Source organism: Aspergillus fumigatus, chromosome 7 (assembly GCF_000002655.1).
Source record: "Aspergillus fumigatus Af293 chromosome 7, whole genome shotgun sequence".
Taxonomy (NCBI): Eukaryota; Fungi; Ascomycota; class Eurotiomycetes; order Eurotiales; family Aspergillaceae; genus Aspergillus; species Aspergillus fumigatus.
Genome location: NC_007200.1, coordinates 1065094 through 1079213, shown reverse-complemented (window position 1 = coordinate 1079213; position 14120 = coordinate 1065094). Strand labels below are relative to the sequence as shown.

The 14120-nt window shown below is 50.3% G+C and overlaps 6 protein-coding genes across 6 annotated transcripts; 4 read left to right on the top strand and 2 right to left on the bottom strand.

The window, feature by feature from the left end:
- Positions 1–467: 467 nt before the first annotated feature.
- Positions 468–3548, top strand: AFUA_7G04680 (glycoside hydrolase family 115 protein; the record flags this gene model as incomplete). Its single annotated transcript, XM_743949.1, has 3 exons — positions 468–1889; positions 1945–2489; positions 2546–3548. 3 exons carry the CDS (start codon positions 468–470, stop codon positions 3546–3548), a joined length of 2970 nt encoding a protein of 989 aa, XP_749042.1.
- Positions 3549–3801: 253 nt separating this feature from the next.
- AFUA_7G04670 (ATP11 family protein) lies at positions 3802–4913 on the top strand (the record flags this gene model as incomplete). The annotated part of the gene is made up of 2 exons (XM_743950.1): positions 3802–3980; positions 4049–4913. 2 exons carry the CDS (start codon positions 3802–3804, stop codon positions 4911–4913), a joined length of 1044 nt encoding a protein of 347 aa, XP_749043.1.
- A 50-nt stretch (positions 4914–4963) lies between these two features.
- AFUA_7G04660 (alpha/beta hydrolase) lies at positions 4964–6932 on the bottom strand. Its single transcript, XM_743951.2, has 4 exons — positions 6553–6932; positions 5970–6482; positions 5789–5914; positions 4964–5733 (listed from the first exon to the last, which is right to left on the bottom strand). Exons 1-4 carry the CDS (start codon positions 6690–6692, stop codon positions 5577–5579), a joined length of 936 nt encoding a protein of 311 aa, XP_749044.1. The 5' UTR covers positions 6693–6932; the 3' UTR covers positions 4964–5576.
- A 93-nt stretch (positions 6933–7025) lies between these two features.
- Positions 7026–9050, top strand: pre3 (proteasome core particle subunit beta 1). The gene is made up of 5 exons (XM_077805188.1): positions 7026–7279; positions 7343–7388; positions 7456–7470; positions 7526–7801; positions 7866–9050. Exons 1-5 carry the CDS (start codon positions 7243–7245, stop codon positions 8194–8196), a joined length of 705 nt encoding a protein of 234 aa, XP_077661316.1. The 5' UTR covers positions 7026–7242; the 3' UTR covers positions 8197–9050.
- Positions 9051–9318: 268 nt separating this feature from the next.
- Positions 9319–12608, top strand: AFUA_7G04640 (putative cyclin-dependent protein kinase complex component). The gene is made up of 3 exons (XM_743953.2): positions 9319–9867; positions 10013–11376; positions 11431–12608. Exons 2-3 carry the CDS (start codon positions 10075–10077, stop codon positions 11731–11733), a joined length of 1605 nt encoding a protein of 534 aa, XP_749046.1. The 5' UTR covers positions 9319–9867; positions 10013–10074; the 3' UTR covers positions 11734–12608.
- Positions 12609–13733: 1125 nt separating this feature from the next.
- On the bottom strand, positions 13734–13895 carry AFUA_7G04630 (uncharacterized protein; the record flags this gene model as incomplete). The annotated part of the gene is made up of 1 exon (XM_743954.1): positions 13734–13895. The coding sequence occupies one exon, from the start codon at positions 13893–13895 to the stop codon at positions 13734–13736; it is 162 nt and encodes a 53-aa protein (XP_749047.1).
- Positions 13896–14120: the final 225 nt, after the last annotated feature.

Below are 14120 nucleotides of genomic sequence, written 5' to 3'. Positions count from 1 at the left end.
ACCTTGACTTTAGGCATGTTGAAATCTTGGCGGAATAATTTTATCCGCGGCTTTGACGGTCACCATTTGTGACATTGCCTAACATAGTCTTTTCCTGAACTGGTCCCTCGTGTTTTTATTCTTGTCCTTGATCCACCAGATTGTGCTATACTTGCCTATTTAGCCTAATAGCATCACCGCCAGAGTTATGTGGAGAGCAGACACCGGGGCGTGGACCATGCCTGTAGAAGGGGAGTATCTCCGCATCTGCAATGGCTCCAGCTTGGCAGCTTGCCTAATAGGCGGTTGACGGTATGAATTCTTCATCCCGCCGACTTCCGTGGTTAATATCCTGGCATCCATGCCGGGCTCAATCCCGCTAAACGGCAGGATGTTGGATATTTAACCCTCAAGATGCCGACTCAGGATTGCCTCGTGAATAGGACTACCTCCACCATTGTAACCGGACCCCTAACTCTTGAGACGCAATGCTACTGTCAGTACTTCTGACTGTCAGCTGCGTGGTAGGAGCTGCACACGCTCTTGGACAGGAAACCATCGTTGCCTTTGACCAAACCAAGGGGGCCTACAAGTTAGCAGGGAAGAATACTGCTGCGGGTGTGATTCTGCTTGACGGTGACGACTGGCCTGGCGTTATCCGTGCGGCTGGCGACCTCGCTGTTGACTTCGGACGAGTGACCGGTACAAATTTTACGACAGGCCTAATCAATGGCACAACTCTGCATGATCAATCTTCCGTTCGTGGTAACAGGGGAGTGATTATTGCGGGAACAGTTGGCAGGTCCCGCCTCATCGACTCTCTTGCCGCACGGGGCAAGATTGATGTCAGTCAGACGAAAGGAAAATGGGAGGCATTTCAGACTGAGGTCGTCAGTAATCCTCTCGAGGGAATCCCGAACGCGGTGGTCATCTCTGGCAGTGACAAACGAGGAGTCATCTACGGCCTTTACGATATTTCCGAGCAGATCGGGGTTTCTCCCTGGTATTGGTTCGCCGACGTCGCGCCTGCCCAACACAAAGAGGTATATGCGTTGAAAAAGAAGAAGATCCAGGGACCTCCGTCTGTCAAATATCGAGGCATCTTTATCAATGACGAACAACCGGCTCTGACGAACTGGATTAATGAAAACTACCCTCCTGCGAGATATGGTCCCGGTTTCAATGCCGACTTTTACTCCCGTGTGTTTGAACTTCTTCTCAGACTGCGTGCGAACTATCTATGGCCGGCTATGTGGAACAATGCATTCTATCCCGACGACCCACGCAATGGCCCCACAGCAGATGAGTATGGAATTGTCATGGGCACCAGCCACACAGAACCCATGATGCGAGCGACGAAGGAGCAGTCGCTGTTTCTGGAGGGCGAGTGGGATTGGACCTCAAACCAAAAAAACATCACCCAGTTCTTCAAGGAGGGCGCCATCAGAAGCAAGGACTGGGAAGTGCTCTGGACCCTTGGAATGAGAGGAAAACATGATACTGCGAATCCAACCAATACAAAGCAAACACTGGGAGATATTGTGAACACGCAGCAGCAGATTCTGTCAGACGTCCTCAACATGACAAACATCTCATCCATCCCACAGATGTGGTGTTTGTACAAGGAGGTTGGCCAATTCTATGAGGAAGGACTGCGTGCTCCGGATGACGTTACTCTTCTCTGGGCAGATGACAACTGGGGAAATATCCAGCGTCTGCCGCTTGGCAATGAGACGGCTAGGTCTGGCGGTGCAGGAGTGTACTACCATTTTGACTACGTCGGTGATCCCCGGGACTACAAGTGGATCAATACGATTTCCCTCCAGAAAACCTGGGAACAGATGCATCTTGCATACGAGCGCCAGGCAAGGCAGATCTGGATTGTGAATATTGGAGACCTTAAGGGAGTTGTGAGTACCGAGTCGATCGCCGGACTTGATTGTTCGAAGCCTAACCTGAAATCAGGAACTTCCCCTGAACCACTTCCTTGACCTTGCATACAATACGCCATTGTGGTCCTCGCCTGATAGCACTCTTACGTGGCTCAATCACTGGGCTACCCGAGAATTTGGAACACAAGTGTCCAGCAAAGTTGCTGATATAATGGACCGCTACGGAATGTATGCTGCGCGGAGAAAGTATGAGCTCATTGACAGCTCAACGTTTAGCGTGATCAACTATAACGAAGCGGACCGGGTTCAGGAGGAGTGGCGGGCGCTCGTAAACGATGCCCAGAACGTATATCAGGAGTTGAAAGACTCAGCCCGTCCTGCATTCTTCGAGCTCGTTTTGCAGCCTTGCATGGCTGGCCAAATTGTCACCAATATCCATATCACTGTGGCAAGAAACAATCTGTACGCAGGCCAGCGCCGGACGAGCACCAACACTTTAGCGGATCAAGCCCTGAAGCTGTTCAATGATGACCACGCTTTGACACAGAGGTACCACAAACTCCTTGATGGCAAGTGGAATCATATAATGGACCAGACACATCTTGGTTATGATTACTGGTATGTCTGATTCGTCTCTGTACATCTTTGATATGGTACTCACCAAGGGCCAACAGGCAGCAGCCCATGAGGAACACATTACCCCCTCTGGCTTATACTCAAGTACTTGAGGAGAGTCTAGCAGGAAGCATGGGTGTGTCTGTCGAAGCAAGCAATGCATCGGTACCGGGTGACGACGTCTGGCATTCGTTATCATCTAATTCGCTGACGCTGCCTCCCATGGATCCTTACGGACCAAGCACTCGCTGGATGGACATTTACTCTCGCGGAACACATGAATTCACCTTTACAGTATCGCCATATGATTCCTGGGTCAAGGCGACCCCGTCGTCCGGCAAAATCTCAGTATCTGGAAATAACACAGATGCAAGAATACATCTCTCAGTCGACTGGGAAAAAGTGCCTTCCGGATCCCACATGGCTTTGATCAACGTCACCATCTCATCGGATGACTACGGCAACTTTGGAATGCCAACAGTCCAACTTCCTGTCAACAAGACGTCAGTCCCAGCAGATTTTCACGGCTTTGTGGAGTCGGATGGCACGGTCAGCATCGAAGCTGAACATGCCACCCGTAACACGTCGTCAACTGATGTCTCGTACGCCGTCATTCCAAGATATGGCCATACGCTATCGGGAGTAACGTTGCTACCAGTCACGATCGAAACACAGCAGCCTCCATCCTCTCCTCGACTCGAGTATGATATGTACTTGTTTTCCAATGTGTCCACCGTCAAAGCTACGGTCTACCTGGGGCCATCGCTGAACACCGATCATTCCCGTCCCCTCAAATACGCCATTTCCATCAATGACGCTGACCCTCAAGTGGTGCAGTTTGTTCCCTCCACTCCCTTGGGATCCTTGCCATCGAATTGGGAGACTACGGTTCGTAACGCCGTGTGGACCAATACTACCAGTCATGCAATTCAAGGCGGCGGTAGAAAGAACACACTGAAGCTTTGGGCCATAGAACCCGGAGTCGTGTTTCAAAAGATTGTGGTCGACCTGGGAGGAGTCAGGCCGAGCTACTTGGGACCTCCGGAGAGTATGATTGTCTAGTTTTGTGTACATAAACGCATATAACTCTAATCACGTAGCTATACAGGCAATAGAGTCTGAACCTAGATAGAGTTGCATACAGATTACGAAGAGACCTTGATGCATTGTGTTAGGGCTCAGTAACTGCTCGGCGATCGCTCGGTGACTGATGATTGCGATGATTATATAATCAAATCTCGGCGTCTATCTATACTTCGACTCTTCCGCAATCTCTCATAGTTTCCTCCGCACAGCATCGAGCATTTTGCAGAAGATGGCGTCATCAATTAGACCTTCTGCATTTCAGTCGCTACTCCGGGGTAGATCGTCCCTGGCCCGCACGCCTCAACGACGATGGGCCCAGGTGCTTGATGTGCGCTTCCTTGCCACGCATCACGATCCAAATCATGTCCTGGACAGATACAAGTCGAAGCTGGACAAGAAGGCCAAGGAGTATGTTATATGCTAGTGTTTCATGGCTTTAAGATCTTACTGAGTGGCCGCTGACATTGCGTCTAAAGAGAAGGTCATGACTCAGTAGAGTCACTCAAGAAAGCCTACAAGGACAAGATCGAAGGCCTTCGCCGCAGCGCTGCCACACCTCTTACCCCAGAACCAACCACACCTCCCTCGTCCCCGAAGTCTTTCACAGCCGCCCATCCACCACCTCCTCCTACACCACCGCCATCTCCCAATACCGCCGCTGCCGCCGCCGCTGCCTCCGTCTCCGGCTCCTCAACAGGCATTAAGCCGCTCAGCTCCTATCTCGACGTCGAGAAAGTCCTCGCCCTCCCCCAGAAGGAAATCGAAGCCCTCTGGCGCCTTCGCCACGCCAACAACCCCAACTCGATCTGCGCCTGTATTCCCCTAGACACCTACCAGCGCATCGCCTCCGCCGCCCGCCACAACCCGCAATTCATCCTCCCGCTCCCCCGCTCCTCAGCCGAGCAAGCACCCGCCGAAGACGGTTCCGCCGCGGACCCCAACGCCGTCGGCGCAGACATTCACTTCCTGCAGTGGGCGTTCCACCCGCCTGCCTCCCCCGCTCCCTCGGGCTCCTCGGCGAACAACCACACCTCTACAGTGATCTTCACCCAGCTGGCCGCGTACAAGCTGCACGGGGCATTTGCGCAGCCGCATACGACGATCACACACCACCTGGATCTGGCGGATGAGAAGGGATTAGTCCTGATGCATGGGCAGGTCATGCCAGATTCGGGGATCTCGACGGCCGAGGCGAGCTGGTTGGTGAGCTGTTTGCAGCGGTTTTATGATTTTGGGGGCCAGGCGAGTGGGCGGAAGGGGGAGCTAGTGCGTATGTTTACTCGTGGTGATGTGGAGGGGTTCAAAATGGAGGAGTTGATGGAGGAGGCGGAGAGGCTGTAGTGGCCTCGTTTGAAATTGTATTATATGCTTTTATGTACATTCATAGGTTAGAATCGGCCCCGCAAGACTACTTGCGTCATCAATGAGAGAAAGAGTTGGTGATATTGTACTTTGAGCTCAGAGCTAGGATTTTGTTCGATTATTCGGCCAAATGATACGGAATAGTAACTGCTCACAGATTCTAGCGATCCATATGCTAATCATAAATCGAGTCTAATACAGACAGCCATCCAAACGTTCACCTCATACAACTTGAAACAGGAGGAAGCAAAAGGGAATCGATAAAGATAAGAGGACAACGCCGGGAGTAAAACACATTAAAACAGTCTGATATCGTCAGAACACGCGAAGCCAAGCAGCCAGAAAATACGTAGTATGGGGACGAGGTATGGTCCACTCTGGTCACAGAGTATGAGTCAAATAGGAAGGTGAACTTTCAGAGAGAAGAAAATAGTGGTGAGGAGAAAGCGCGCGCCAATGTGATGCACCCTTCGGACAGTAAAGAACACATTAAACCCTCGTGGTGTGTCGTAGTGTCAACAGCTAGCCAAACTCATCGAGTTCATGCACATTGTTGAAAAGGGGTATCGATAATGCACACAACAATGCATCTTATATCCAGCGGAATTTCAATCGATTAGACCTGTCAGCGAGGAGCCTGTTCTAGTGCTTTCGTATCACTTCTTCTATGACAAAGTCATAGATATGCTCAAAGTAACCTGATTCGGCGACGGTATCATTGTGGCCGCCGTTTGGAAGGGTGCGCCAGACCTTGCAGTTTGATCTGCAAATTGCGAAGAGCTGTGTCATGTTTGAGGGGCTGAACCGTATTAATGATCAATGTCTTATTCACAGGAAGGCAGGCATGAACTTACGGAACCAACTCATCCTTTAACCCACTTAGAAAAAGAATCGGTACATCTCTGATCTTCGGCATAACCTCTTCGCTCGCCCAATGCTGATGACACAGTCGAGCGAGATACCGGGCAGGAGGAAAGACACTGTGCATGTGAGTATGACCACTCGAAGACCAACCCAAGAGAGTGGTGTACTTACGTTGGGATTAACTTGCGGATACTTAAGAATGTATTCTCTAGTATTAAACCGCCAACATCACCACTGTCTTGGTTCTCAGCAACCAAATTAATGGCTACTGCACCACCCAGGCTTTGCCCATACACAATAATCGTCGTGTTCCTCGTCTCTGCCCGTTGTCGTAAGTAGTCGAAGCCGGTTTGCGCATCGATCTTAAGCCCTGCCTCATCTGGAACACCTGTCGAAAGACCATAGCCACGGTACTCCAACATCAACACATTGCAGCCCAGGATCTCTTGGAGCACCTTGGCGATTGGGACACGGTGACCAATATTGCCCGCATTCCCGTGAAACATCAACACAGTTATGTTCCGAGCATGTTGCTTGTTTGCGGGACGGATGAAGAAGGCATGTAATGACTCTCCGTCCGGCGTGGGAATTTGGAGATCCTCATAATCGCTGATGCCGAATTGTCGCGGACTGGGAACATTGGTGCGGGCATCGGCGGGGACATTGCGAGGGTAGATCAGCTCACTGGACACGCGATCAGTTTCCAGCCATACAAGCGACTGGAATATTGTCAATCTAAGGGTCAGGGCCGCACTTTTGCTTAAAGTATAAGAGACCACTGGCAACGACGGCGAGACCGGAAGATGCCAAAACTGGTAATCGAAGAAAATGAACGGCATTGTTAGCCATGGCAGCGATGCTCCATGACGGCGGGGGCGGAGGAGACTCGGACATCGCGGCGGCTGGAAGACTAGTAGATCAGCAGAATGAATGACAGAGAATACTGAAGATATGGTTTGTCTTTCGAGAGTCTATCATGTGGATGAATGATCAAATCAATGATAAGTCATCATAAACTTGGGAATTAGCGCTGAGCCGGATGAGATTTGCCTAGAGGACTAGCAAATCTGCTTTAGTATGAAACAGGTTATATTATGGTAGCATTCGACGGCTGATGGCTGGGGAGTTCGGAATTGGGTACTTTGTATGCGGGGAGAACGCTTTCCACCGCCAGGCCAATAGGAAAAAATATCCATTATACCGCCCGGCAGAATCAGCTTGAGCTGACAACGTAACGCGCTCTGCCTGTTGGAAGCTCCGTCAGAGCTATCATCATCGGACTACCTACTATCAATCAACCACCATCCTCAATCTTCATCAACCGGCCTTTCCGATTTTCTAGCTTGTTGGGCGGTTTGCAACCTCTTTGGTCATCTCATTCCGACAGACAGCGTATTTGTCAAGCGAGAAATTCCCGTCAGTCTCCAGCTACCACACGCACACAATGGTCGGCCACGGCGTCACAGGGATGCTTGGGGAAGGTAAGTCAGGCGTCTGTCGACGTGTGACAATAGATCAGAGCAATTTCTGATGGTCTACCTTAGATGGTATTCACATTGACATGAACCACTTGAAGACCGGAGAGGTCAAGTACGTCTTTGAATTGCTACTCATACTAGTCCTCAGTAACAAACTACTAACCACCGTGCTCTTACAGCCTAGGTACCTCGATGTGAGTGAGCTGATTTCACATTGCAGATTTTGGCTGGTATATTGATTGCATATAGTATGGCTATCAACTTCAAGGACGGTGTTATCCTGGGAGCAGATAGTCGGACAACTACTGGAGCTTACATCGCCAACCGAGTCACCGATAAACTCACACAGGTCCACGATACCATCTGGTGCTGTCGATCGGGATCTGCGGCGGACACACAGGCTGTTGCAGACATTGTCTCCTATCATCTCAACATGTACGGCATCGTGAACAATGAGCCTCCCAGCACCCAGGTGGCCGCAGCTCTATTCCAGGAGTTGTGCTATGAGAACAAGGATATGCTAAGGTTGATAATCCCCCCGAGCTTGCTGATAGAATAGCAGAAACTTACTGACCGGGTTTGACGGTAGTGCTGGTATCATCATCGCAGGATACGACCCACGCCATGGCGGTCAGGTGTACTCGATACCTTTGGGCGGGTCTCTACACAAGCAACCCTACGCCATTGGCGGGTCAGGATCAACTTATATCTACGGTTATTGCGATGCTCACTGGAAGGAGAACATGACGGAAGAAGAAGGCATCAAATTCGTGCGTGACGCCTTGCAGGAGGCGATCAAGTGGGATGGCAGCTCCGGAGGTGTGATTCGATTGGTGGTGCTGACGTCTAGGGGATCTGAAAGACATTTGTATTTGCCAGACACGGAGTACACTGGACCCGGCTTAACCAACAGATCATGAGTGCAATTATATACGGGATGATTTGTTTTGAATGACGTTGACCACTTAGAGTGTGCTCATCTGCATCAATATCTCCTGTCGCAGCACCTCTCTGGCCGCAAGGACGGACAATTGCCTTGTCGAGAGGCAACACCAGGATAGAGGGATCCTTCGCATTCAAACAACGTGGTGTAGCGGAGTATGAGCCGTGCATCTGAAAGTGACGGGTTGCGGGATTTAAATGGACCTGATAGTAATAAAGACCCTACCTACAATCTGAGCCCCCTGTCGTCGAGCCCCTCAAGTTCGATGATAATAAGAATAGGAACTCTGTAGCGCGTTTCATACGTATCATAATCGCAAGGATTCTGGGTGAGAAGAGAAACCAATGATGTTTTGAATAGGAGAACATTGTTCTTCCCAGGGATGCGATTGCTCATTTCCAGCTTGAGCAACGACCTGAATCACTCAGCATCAACAATCAACCGCTAACATGCAATGTAAATGCTCCGTATGTCGGTGGACTGGATCAAGGCTCATAACAGGAGGATCTAACTTTAGAAGATGAACCAGTCATATTCCGTACTAGGCCGGACCCTTTGCGAACCCGAATCATTGCGAATCCCCTCAACACCTGCGCCGTCAGAGTCTTGTCATTCGTCCGTTGGAGCCCGCCCCTATTGGGCGACAAACTTGACCTTCAGGTAGGTATCGTTGTTAGTGCTAGCTAGTAACTCTCCCCTAGTACGGAGCCGTTTTGAATTCCGGTCCAGATGCTTGCAGTATCTGAGTATGTGTCTCTTTCTGGTCATGGACGTAAAGCATGCCGCCAACTCTGTTGAGAAGTGTATTTTCTTGAGGGATGGAAAGTAGTCGCTGGCGCAGCGGAGAACATCGCCTTATCGCCAGAGCACGAGGAAATAGTCAGCAATATCCAATAAGGATCATCATGATAGTCATGATACTATTATTACCTGGGATACGGAGTTTCTCTGGTAAGACAACTTAAAGGTAGATGTACTTGTGGGTCAACTCCTTAACAATGATGCATACAATTAAGTAGTTTTGAAGCCTTAGGACAGGATGTAGAGAGGTAAATTCCGTGGCTAGGTAGATATCAGTCAGTTGTACTGATGGAGTTGACCGACTGAATCCCATACAACACAATCACAATCATCATTCATTACCTTTTCCTGGTTTATCGCCAACATAGATAGATAGATAGTTAGTTAGTAGCGTTCATCATCGTCAGCATCATCACCTAATGATTGTGGAACCCCCCATCCCTCAGATTTCCCTGTTGTTGTTGTTCTTGTCAAGACGCCTCCATCTTCATCCTGTAGGAGTCTATCACCTTCGCCACTACTGACTGACTTGACTGAATCTCTCCTGAGTTCATCCTCCGCCCCATTCCTTTCCTCTTCCATCCTTCATTCCATGATTTCCATCCGTCTCTGGTCTCTCTCTTTTTCTTCAGTTTGATTTCCGTCCTATCTTTTCTTTTCCTTGGAACCTCATCTTCACCATGGATCATCCAGCTCCCTTTTATCATCTGTGATCCCTTTTCCAGCCTGGGTCGGGTCCATTGCCTACCGTGCTCTGTGACCTTGCAGTAACAATCGTGGGTAAAACTGTGGTCTCCAGGTCCAGGCTCTCCTCAACGTCTCTTGAATTTTTGTTCATAATAGAATAGTAATCAACCTCTCTTTGCTCCTTAGCCCATCAAGCCCTCTATCTCCCAGTCTTGCGATCGAGACTCGATGCCCTGATGTTCCCCACTTCGCTTGTTCTCAATGCTTTCTTGAGGCTGATTGTTGTTCCGCCACTGTTGCTCTAGGATTCGCCATTACGCGCGCGATTTCTTTTCAATCTCGCCCTCTATTTTCTCTTCGGCTTGACATGGGATCGGTCGTTCTGAATCAACCGCGGTCGGATCGAATTGATAGCTCCTACACGATGCTGGGAGGCTCCATCAATCCATCGGAATCTGTTTATCGGACCTCGTCTCACCATACGTCGTCACAGTTGGAGACCGGAAGCTCCAGGTCTACGTCCGCGACCACTACCCCCACCTCGTCCACGGCCCCGCCGTCAACGTCTGCCGCTGGCTCTGCTCGCCTGCACTCCCACCCACCACCATATGATGTGCCGGCCTACATCTCCCGTCAATCTCACATCAACTCCGTTCCTTCCACCCGGGCGTCTTCAACTACCCCAGGCCCAACCCGCACCCCTCCCCATTCGGTCTCAATGAGCTCGACCACCTCCAACAACGCACACCATCCCGAAGCTTCCTTCCAGTCGACTCCATACACCTCCAACCGATTTGGACATGCCAGCCAGACAGCTACGGAGCCGACACTGGTCGCTTCGTATAGTCACTCATCACCCGCGTCACCGCGGCTGAGGCCGACGTTCCAGTCGCTACGCTCTCTTGGAGGCTCCGAAGCTAGTTCGCCGAGTCGCATCAAAGTTCGTGACCTTACTCATATCCAGAGCTTCGCTAGCGAAGAGTTTTTGGCGAAGTCGCAGAGGAGCCAGGCGCCCGGGTCTTGGTACCAAGAGCGCCAGTATGAAATCAGTTCCATGCCGGTCACGGATATCATTGAGATGGTCGCGGGGCTCCTGACAAAAATCACCACCACCAACGACCTACACCACGAGCATGTCCATCGACATATTCCGCCACCCGATAGCACCGCTAACCTCAGCCCACAAGCTACCAGCGTCCTTGCCTTTCATGGCAAAAACGTACCGAGTATCACTATTCTCAGTTACTTAACGCGTATCCACAAATACTGTCCCACCACCTACGAAGTGTTTCTCAGCCTGTTGGTATATTTCGATCGCATGACGGAGTTGGTGAATAAGTGCCAACTTGAGCGCCTGCAGCGCCACTGGGACCGCGGAGCAACCGTGCACACTGACCCATCCAGGTCGAGATTTTCTGATTCGTCGATCGGTCATCATACACAAGCATCCCCAATGGTCACTCCGCCATCATCAGCCGGGATACCAGCGCAGGATCTAAAGAGTCCATCCTCCATTTCACCTTCTCTTTACCCTCAGGACGAGAATGAGAGCCTCGCTCATTTTTTCGTCGTCGATAGTTTTAACATTCATCGGCTGGTCATCGCGGGTGTAACTTGTGCCAGTAAATTCTTCTCTGATGTTTTCTATACTAATTCTCGATACGCAAAGGTTCGCTACCCTTGAACTGACGCGAAAAAACAAATTTGCTGAACTATTGTTTAGGTCGGCGGCCTCCCCCTAGTCGAGTTAAACCATCTCGAACTTCAATTTCTCCTCTTAAACGATTTCCGCCTCTCAATCTCCGTTGAAGAGCTCGAAGCGTACGGTACGATGCTGGTGGAATTCTACGCTCGAGAACTCATAGCCCAGCAGCAACAACAGCAGGCACAGAATCCAGCAGTGCCTCGGCTGATGGAACCACAACCCACGGCCACCGATTCCCACTCGGACGGGATGTATATGCGATCCCGCGAGAAGCGTCGAGCTGACCAACCAGAGGTCCGCCAGACGCCTACGCCCCCATAACAGCCATAGCTTAAATCTAGCCTACCAGCTGGTTACCTTTGACCTTGCAATGCTATAGTAATAAGGTTTACTGGTCGATTGCACGCGGATATGTATCAATGACCGACCTGCTCTAATTTGATGATTGGCGTCACATACCCTTTTTAGCCTTGTGCATGTGCTGGTTCCGGTTCCTCTTCGCACGTCTCTTCCGGCGTCGCTTCGTCACTTGACATTTGTTTTTCGTATAGACATTGGGCTGTCAGCATGTCGGTTTCTCTCACATTGATTCTGGCGACGTTTCTATATATTTCTACTCGTCTTCATTCGCCTTCGATATCCTGCAGTCTTGAATCACCTTGTCTCCGCCTGCTGTCTCTGCATCCATGAGCTGGCGTTCCCGGCGTTGTTTTCTCCACTGTCTCTTTTCTCTTCTATTCAGGCAGTCTGGCCTTGCGAGTCATAACATCATTCTCTCTCTCTGATTTTTCCCTTGAGCTTGATAAATTGCAATCATCTCAAGCTCCAATGCACGTCATTACTCGGCTATCTACTGTTCTGTCTGCGGACGACCATGAAAGCAGACTCGGAAATGGTAGTGGAAGAGTCATTGCGACTGGGGCTGGACGCCTCTCATCCATACCTGCCTTATAAGAGCCCAGTATCGGATGGTATCAACCATCAGAAATCTGTCGATATATCGAACGCGTGCATCATAGCAGTCTGAGACCGATGAGACTCATTGCATACCGTTCACATAGCTGATAGCAACAATGGACAAGTCCATTCCTTCCTGATCTGGACCAAAGTAAACAGATAAGCAGAAAAGTGTCATGCGGAAGGAAAATCAGAGCGTCTGTGCTTCTTTTAATCTTCACTCATGTCACCAGTAGATACAAAGCTCTGATTACCTGATCATCAAGAGCAGGTCCTGACATCCTGCATCTAATGTGTAGAGATATGCAGACGCAGATGCGTGCCGTGCATGCAGCGTTACAGCTATGGACCCCTCACACCAGTCTAGGTTGAATCAAGACCCCCAATCACTGTTCTGCCTCTGACACGTAGATGAACAATAGGGAAGCATATGACTAAGCTGTGCGCTCAGCATTGTAGAGAGACTGCTACGACTGCCATCAAGCTCCCACATTCTTCGTCTGCTGCAATTGATGCTTGGATATGTCCACCAGACCCGCATGCATGTGCCTTTTCAAGGTCGAGGGCAACGAACTAAATGCTACAGAGTCCTATACCCGAATTTAGGAAAGGCAAGCGGCGAATCTCGTCTGATAAGCATGGGCGAGTATGCGGGCGAAAAAGTGAAAGATGGCATTGTCAAGGCTTTAACGAGAGCCGCAAGAGCAATGGATCGAAGCGGACTGGAGTAAGAGATATGTATGAAAACCATCAGTCCGTTTGTGCACAGTGCAAAACAACAAACAGAAAGCCAACAAGACGAACAAGCCGAACACACAGAATCCATCCACCGTAACGCACCAAACCCGCATCGTCCAAACACCCTGACAACCGATGATCATAGTATTTGCTGTGGTACGTTAGCAACGGCTTTTGAGAAACGATCAAGCAAAAGCTTGACTCACGAATCTTGTGTTGGATGCTTGCATAGCCAGCGCACGTCTCCTTTTGTCCACCCTAGATCACCTCACGTCAGCGAATAACACACCAACAGAGGACACCAAGCTTACCCAGTATCTGTCGGAATTCCTCCTACGTCCAATTTCCGGCGAACCACAGGACCGTTAACACGCTAGGAGATCTTAGCAGTTGCCAATGAAGCCGCGAGCAAAATCGGAACTTGCCATGTGTTCCAACCACACAAGCCACCATTCTCCCCCAGCCGTCCTTGAGACTCTCTCGATTGGCCGCGGGCCCCTGGCGCTTCAATCCAAGTCAGCCAACTCAAGCAGCGCGGCTTGTGTCAATAGAAGCACTCACCTGAAGTCAAATCGAAATTCGGCTGCAATACAGTCTTTCAAGAGCGGCCACCGATCACTTTCGTATCAGTGCCAGCAGCACAAACAAATGGAGAGCAACTCACCACCAACTCTATACTTTTGCGCCACCACAAGCCACCGGGTGCGTACACAGTCTTCGGCGTTGGTCTCGGCATCGGCTCGGCGGGGCGGAGCGCCGCCCTTGGCGCATCTGGCGGGGTTCGTCATTTCCGCATAGAATGTCCTATGAATCCCAGTCAATCCAGCTTCGATCATGCCAAGAGACGGTCGACTCACCTTATGGTCAAAGCAGTAGCACCATCAATACCTCAACAGGACAGAGTACGCACGTCAGAGATCTATAAACTCATCAGCAGCACCTGGTTGGTCATCCCCAAAGACCAGAGTCAGCAGACAACTGTGTGAAGGAATGGAGCCGAACGAGTAGACATT

Coding starts and splice junctions, on each gene's coding strand:
- AFUA_7G04640 (XM_743953.2), top strand. CDS start 10,075: ATGGGATCGGTCGTTCTGAATCAACCGCGGTCGGATCGAATTGATAGC. Junction 11,377..11,430: donor CTAATTCTCGATACGCAAAG/GTTCGCTACCCT, acceptor ACTATTGTTTAG/GTCGGCGGCCTCCCCCTAGT.
- AFUA_7G04660 (XM_743951.2), bottom strand. CDS start 6,692: ATGTCCGAGTCTCCTCCGCCCCCGCCGTCATGGAGCATCGCTGCCATG. Junction 6,483..6,552: donor CTCTTATACTTTAAGCAAAA/GTGCGGCCCTGA, acceptor TCGCGTGTCCAG/TGAGCTGATCTACCCTCGCA. Junction 5,734..5,788: donor TTAAAGGATGAGTTGGTTCC/GTAAGTTCATGC, acceptor AATACGGTTCAG/CCCCTCAAACATGACACAGC.
- pre3 (XM_077805188.1), top strand. CDS start 7,243: ATGGTCGGCCACGGCGTCACAGGGATGCTTGGGGAAG. Junction 7,280..7,342: donor CACAGGGATGCTTGGGGAAG/GTAAGTCAGGCG, acceptor GGTCTACCTTAG/ATGGTATTCACATTGACATG. Junction 7,802..7,865: donor GAGAACAAGGATATGCTAAG/GTTGATAATCCC, acceptor GTTTGACGGTAG/TGCTGGTATCATCATCGCAG.